The 6,000-nt window shown below is 37.2% G+C and overlaps 1 protein-coding gene across 1 annotated transcript; it reads right to left on the bottom strand.

Annotated features, from left to right (window-relative positions):
• Positions 1–517: 517 nt before the first annotated feature.
• On the bottom strand, positions 518–3,165 carry LOC131435078 (signal recognition particle receptor subunit alpha homolog). Its single transcript, XM_058602582.1, has 4 exons — positions 2,860–3,165; positions 1,334–2,806; positions 1,104–1,271; positions 518–1,038 (listed from the first exon to the last, which is right to left on the bottom strand). The coding sequence occupies exons 1-4, from the start codon at positions 2,974–2,976 to the stop codon at positions 913–915; spliced, it is 1,884 nt and encodes a 627-aa protein (XP_058458565.1). The 5' UTR covers positions 2,977–3,165; the 3' UTR covers positions 518–912.
• Positions 3,166–6,000: the final 2,835 nt, after the last annotated feature.

Below are 6,000 nucleotides of genomic sequence, written 5' to 3'. Positions count from 1 at the left end.
CTAAACTTACATTTACCTAAATCTTGAGGTCATTACTCGTTACCCAAAATTAGGTAGCGGCTGGAGAGAGGGTATATGGAGTACCAAAAAAACTGCTTCCTAAATATTTAAAATTAAAATAACAGTGATATCAATATTATTTGTGTAATACTACGTCAACAGTTCGAACAACCCCATTTGGTTATCCCTAGTAGTTTTTAGTTAACTTGAATTCTATCCTAATGATATACCAAATATGGGTCGGGCGGTTTGGAGGATTTTTGCTTCGTCGTGTGACGCGGTAATGGTAATGCTAATGAGATTGGTTGGTTTTCATCAGAAAAACAACTGCATTAAACACGATTCAGACGATCAATCAACTTCGGTCGGCATCAAAATTTATTTAATAATTTAATCAAATATTACCCACGTACCCGACGTCAAAATGTTCCGTGAACTTGACATTGTGTCACACGCATCAATATAACTAGATTAAACAGAAAGATTGCATTCGGATAAAAAAAGTGTATGCATAGTATTTGGAAACGATCATCGATTGTATTTTCAATAGGAAGAAAAAACATCTTTTCTAAAAACCCTTTTTTCATAAAAATCAAACAAATTACTTTAATACTTGTTGGTCCTCGGTTTCCAATATTACAAAAGGAATAACAAGAAACAATAAAATGCTATATTCAAATACACAAACAACGGTAAAGTAAGGTACATAAATCATTTTCAATGAACGTGCACAGGTTGAACGGTTCGCAGTAAGCTACCAATAAAGAAACAAGGTCCAGTTCGCTTTCCCTATATGACTAGCCGCTACATATCAATATCCAAATAGGATTCATTGGAGAGAATGAATTTGAACGTAGAAGGAGATACCCAGCACAATGAACGTTTCACAAGTATTAAAGAAATGTAGAGACTTCACTTCATCAAAGCGTGCACTACAGCCTTCGCGTTAAGTTTCTTCAAGTCTGTGTAAGTTTGTCCAGTTCCCACAAATACAATTGGCTGCCCGGTAATGTATGTCATTGATATTGCAGCACCTACCTAGAAATAAAAACAAAAAAAAACATTCGCACTGATTAGTTACAAAAGACAATAGAATTACTCACCTTATCATCAATGGTGTCAAATTTGGTCAGTACAATTCCGTCAATAATATGTGGGTTTTCATTGGCAGAGTAATCTGCTAGTGCTTGGTTGAATTTCACCAACTGATCAACAGCTTCATTTCCAACTAGAGCTTCTCCTACAAACAGAACTAAATCTGGTTCGTTAACCTGCAATTCGATAGTTTCAAATGTTTATCATAAAAATATTCGAATCTCGCTACTGTGCTTACTTTTATTAATTTTGCCAGTGCTCTCATTAATGGTTCATTGTCTTGCATTCGTCCAGCTGTGTCGATTAAGACCACATCAATAGCTGCATCCTTAGCATACCGGATGGCTTCCATAGCAATGCCAGCAGCATCCTTCCCATATCCTTTCTCGTACAGCTGCACCATTTCACGACCAGCGTGTTTCTCTGCTGGATGCAGCGCGTTCAAATGTCGCATATGCGTGCGCAACTGCTCTACGGCTCCAGCACGGAACGTATCACAAGCCGCAATTAAAACGTTCAGATTATTTTCAATCAACCAAAAACAAATTTTAGCTAGATTCGTCGATTTTCCAACGCCATTTACACCACAAAAACTCATAACATATGGTCGTTTATTTTTCTTCGCCTCGATACAATCGCGCAATATATCAATCCGCCGCTTCGGTGACAAAATTTGTACCAAAGCGTCATTCAATGTGCTTTTCACTGTCGCAGTGATGGTATCAAAAGTACCGATAACTTTTCCTTCAAGCTTGACTGCAACAGATTCGCATAACTTCTGGGAAATATCTGCCGCTACATTCTTTGCTATCAAATGATCACGAAGTTTATCCAGAGCTGACTGCATATCGTCACGCGTAAGATTTTTTGACCCGACTAGACCCTTAAAAAGGGATAACATTCCACCCGATTTTTTGTTAGCCGGGGCGCTTTGAGAACTAGCAAATTGTTGAACATCGTCTTCTTCTTCTTCCTCATCTTCATCTTCTGAGTAGTCATCATCACTTTCAACTTCTAAATCTTGAATACCACCCTTCATGGTTCCGATCATTTCGTTACTAGGTGTGAAATCACTGCGAATATCTTCTGGTTTGTCTTTGCATCGATCTAAGTTTGGCAAATCTTTTACATTTCCGCCCAAGTCCCAGACGCGCATCTGCTTGCCCGATTTTTGTGGTGGTGATTTTGGTGACTTCGGTTTATCTCCTTTGTTTTTCTTATTCATTTTTTCAATCATTTTCTTACGATTCTCCATAATCAAATCCTCGTTTGCACCGTTTAATTGAATTGATTTTTCAACTTCTTTCTCTTTCTTGGATTCCATAATTTTTACGGACTTCTTTGCTCCAGCCGTTGGTTTCTCCTGTCCTTTACGTTCAATCATTGAAGCAACCGTTTTCTTCGACTTATGCGACTCCTCGAAGCTGCGCATTTGTTTCGGTAACGTTGCTTGCAAACGGCCCCATTTTTCCGCCTGCTCTAAAATTCTAGTAAACTCATCTTGGAACTGATAATTGGTGTAGTTGCGATTCTCAACCCGTAAATCGTTTTTGTATTTATCGCGAAACTCCAAGTGTACATCACTCAAAAATTTATCAATATAAGACAATTGAAGTATCTTTTGGAATGCAACAACAAAGATCAATTCGAACTCATTGTCCAGTTTGTACTGGAGAGAAAGGCCATCGTGATCATAAACTCCGGATCTTTCCTGATAAATAATCCAAGTTAATCACTATTTAAATGTTACTTTTACTCATATACCTGTAAAATTACGCTACGAATAAGCGCATTAACTGGCGGCGCAAATAGTTGGTTAGTGCCCCTGAAACACCACAGGACGATTCCACCCTTGGTGAAAATGGTGAACAAATCCAACATTTTTCACCGTTCTGTCTTGGCAACGGCTGTATCTACTACTAAAATCTAAAATATCTAAAGTGTAGTTGGGAATTTCGTACTATTATAATTACGAGGTGAGAAATCGTAAAAAAATCGCACCAAATGCACTTCACTAGTAAATTTTACTTCCTCTTATGCTCACCGTTTGCTGACAACTCAGCACAACAAATGTAAACACGTAGTACGATAAATGTCAAGTTTCGAACTTTGATTGGCTGCGTGCGTGCATGCGAAATTGAACTTATGAAAGCTTCGAATGAGCGATATCAACATTCACGATGGTACATGGACAGGTGGACAGATGTATGCGATTGTCATTTTTTCTTTAAACTAATGTCGTTTTCGTTTTTAAATTGCACTACACCGGTGTAGCGAAAGCTGCACTGAAACCGTTCGTTTTTGCCAATTGCACTACACCAGTGCTACACTTTTTCTGCACCGATACCACTGGTGTAGCACTCATCAAAAGTTTGGTGTAGCTCTGTGCAATGGAATCGTTTATTTTTTTTTTAATTACTAATTTTATTTGGCTTTCCTTTTATTACATAACCTGCCAAGTGTTGTTTAATTAAATTCATAGATCTATTTTAGTTTGAATGAAAAAATCGGCAATAAGTGCGTACACTCAGAAAAATAGTATGGTAACTGTTACTATATAGAGGGCCAACTTGACCATGAGCGTATAGTGGTTTTCAGCCGACTATGAAATCAGATGATTTCAACAATGGTCAAGTTCATGCTTACTATGAATGGTATCGGCTCTAGAATAGTAATATTGAACAGTGTATTGTATGAATAACTAATACGATTGAGATGGTTAGCCTAACCATGACCGAATATTTTTTTACATTGTAGTTCTTGCTATAACCAGAGTCATGGTATTTTTGACATTTCACTTCTAGTTATTTTGAAACTAAAAGCAGTGGTTGATTCAACAATGCTGAAGATTAGCAAAACATGAGCTAATGTTGAAAAGTTATATGAATTTAAATTCTAAAATAAGAAAACCAAAATAATTTCATTAAACTCTATTTTATTTTCGCATCAAATCAAATGATAATATACCTGGTGAAATATTGCTTAGAAGGAATTGGCAGCAGGAAAGAAATTATTAGTCAAGTCCAGATGCAAACCTCGATACCCACCTGCGATTTTCCGTGGGATTCGAGCGAATTGAATCCGGGAATCAAATGATAATCTTCCTTTTCATCAATTGCTTGATGTTGTTTCTACAGCGACCGATAATGAATAATAAACCGTATACGAGATGTTGATTTCACTGGAAAACATAACAGTTGCCGGAAAAACTGTTGAAAAATTGAATTTCAACCTAGGAAACTAGTAAGGCTACAAACTTTACCTACCTGCAAGACTTACCAAAGTACACAGTCACAATATAGAATATTTAGTTCTAATCCATCACTGATGTGTTACCCATGTACGAAATTTTCTGCTAAATTGTAACTTTATGTGACAATAACAGTACACCCGCTCATTGACAATTTGTATAGTCAGCTCAAATGAAAAACATAGTCGGTTAAAAACACTATACGATAATGTGCTTACTACATACATTCTGTTGATATGGACTACATGAATAGTGTTTTCAAACTTCATAATTTCTTTTAAACCATATATCTATTTATGGTAACATTATTATACTGTGGACATATTCACATGGTAGCAATAACTATTTAGCTCCTCATATATATCAAGGCTCGAGAGCAATTTCACCTTACTATAAATTGTGATTTTAACTATTTGTTCTTATATTTGAGATGACTACCATTGTCAGGATGACCATGCCAGAAAAGTCATAAATACAAATAGTTTAGTCAAGTCGTAGTCTTTGTTGTCTAGTAATTTATACAATACAGATGGTGAATAGTCATATATCATGATTATTGCTACTATTTAAGCGTATAGTTGAAATGACAATGGAAAACAGGCTACGGTTACTATGGTATTTTACTCAGTGTATAGTTCGATGTCTTTCTTTCTCAGTATTGTATGCAGGTCCGGTGGGCTGTTTTTCCGCCTCAATTTTGCCCAAAGAGATTCTCTTTGAACATCAAATCTTGGACATTCGAATAGTAGATGATCTGGATCCGCAGTTGATAATTCACAAGGGCACGTATCATCCGCAACTATGCCATTCCTTCGCAAGTGAGCAGGAAGTCTAGAGTGGTTACTGATTAACTTTGACAGGATTACAATTTCCCTCCTGGCGAACCCGGTCGATTCGAACCACGGTTTACAGGACACGTTCGATAGGATGCTGAAACAGAATCTTCCTTTATCAGCGTTACACCATTCCGTTTGCCATTTTTCCATTATTATACGTTTCCATGGGAATGAAATATCGAACGCGGTAACAGTGTAATCATCACCAGAACCAAAAATGCAGGCGTTTTTCGCTTCACGGTCAGCAAACTCATTCATAGGAATGCCTTTATGAGAGGGTACCCAAAGAAAATGAATCACGTACCCTCTTTGCTCCGACGATTTAATTCCTTTTTTTATTTCGTACCATGCAACAGGATTTGCTCGGTTTATTTTCCGAGTCTTGAGACTTGTCAGGCTGCTTAAACTGTCCGTCATGATAAGGTATTTTCCCACTGGGAGTTGTTGAATTATGAACACTGCTTTTCTAAAAGCTAGCAATTCTGCTAAGTAGACTGACGCAGATGACGTTATTTTGATGTTAGTGGTTTGATATCCAAAATTGTTGACGACGGCATAACCTGTACCTATGTCGTCTTTTGATCCATCCGTAGCTAGAATTTTAAAGTCGTTGTATTTATCCTGGATTACCCTTTCAACCATTTCAGCTGCTGTAGTAGATGGTGAGTGAGAGAGCCTTTGTTTCATAGATAAATCAATTGGAATTTCACTGACACGTACATATGGCTCAAATAAATAGCATGGAAGGTTTGGTATGGTTTCACTTAGCGCCTGAAACTCATTATATTCCAGAATCGCTCGCTGAATAGCCGTTGTTGC

Source organism: Malaya genurostris, chromosome 3 (genome assembly GCF_030247185.1).
Source record: "Malaya genurostris strain Urasoe2022 chromosome 3, Malgen_1.1, whole genome shotgun sequence".
Classification (NCBI taxonomy): domain Eukaryota; kingdom Metazoa; phylum Arthropoda; class Insecta; order Diptera; family Culicidae; genus Malaya; species Malaya genurostris.
Note: the sequence above shows the minus strand (reverse complement) of the source record. Positions and strands in the feature narration are given on the sequence as shown.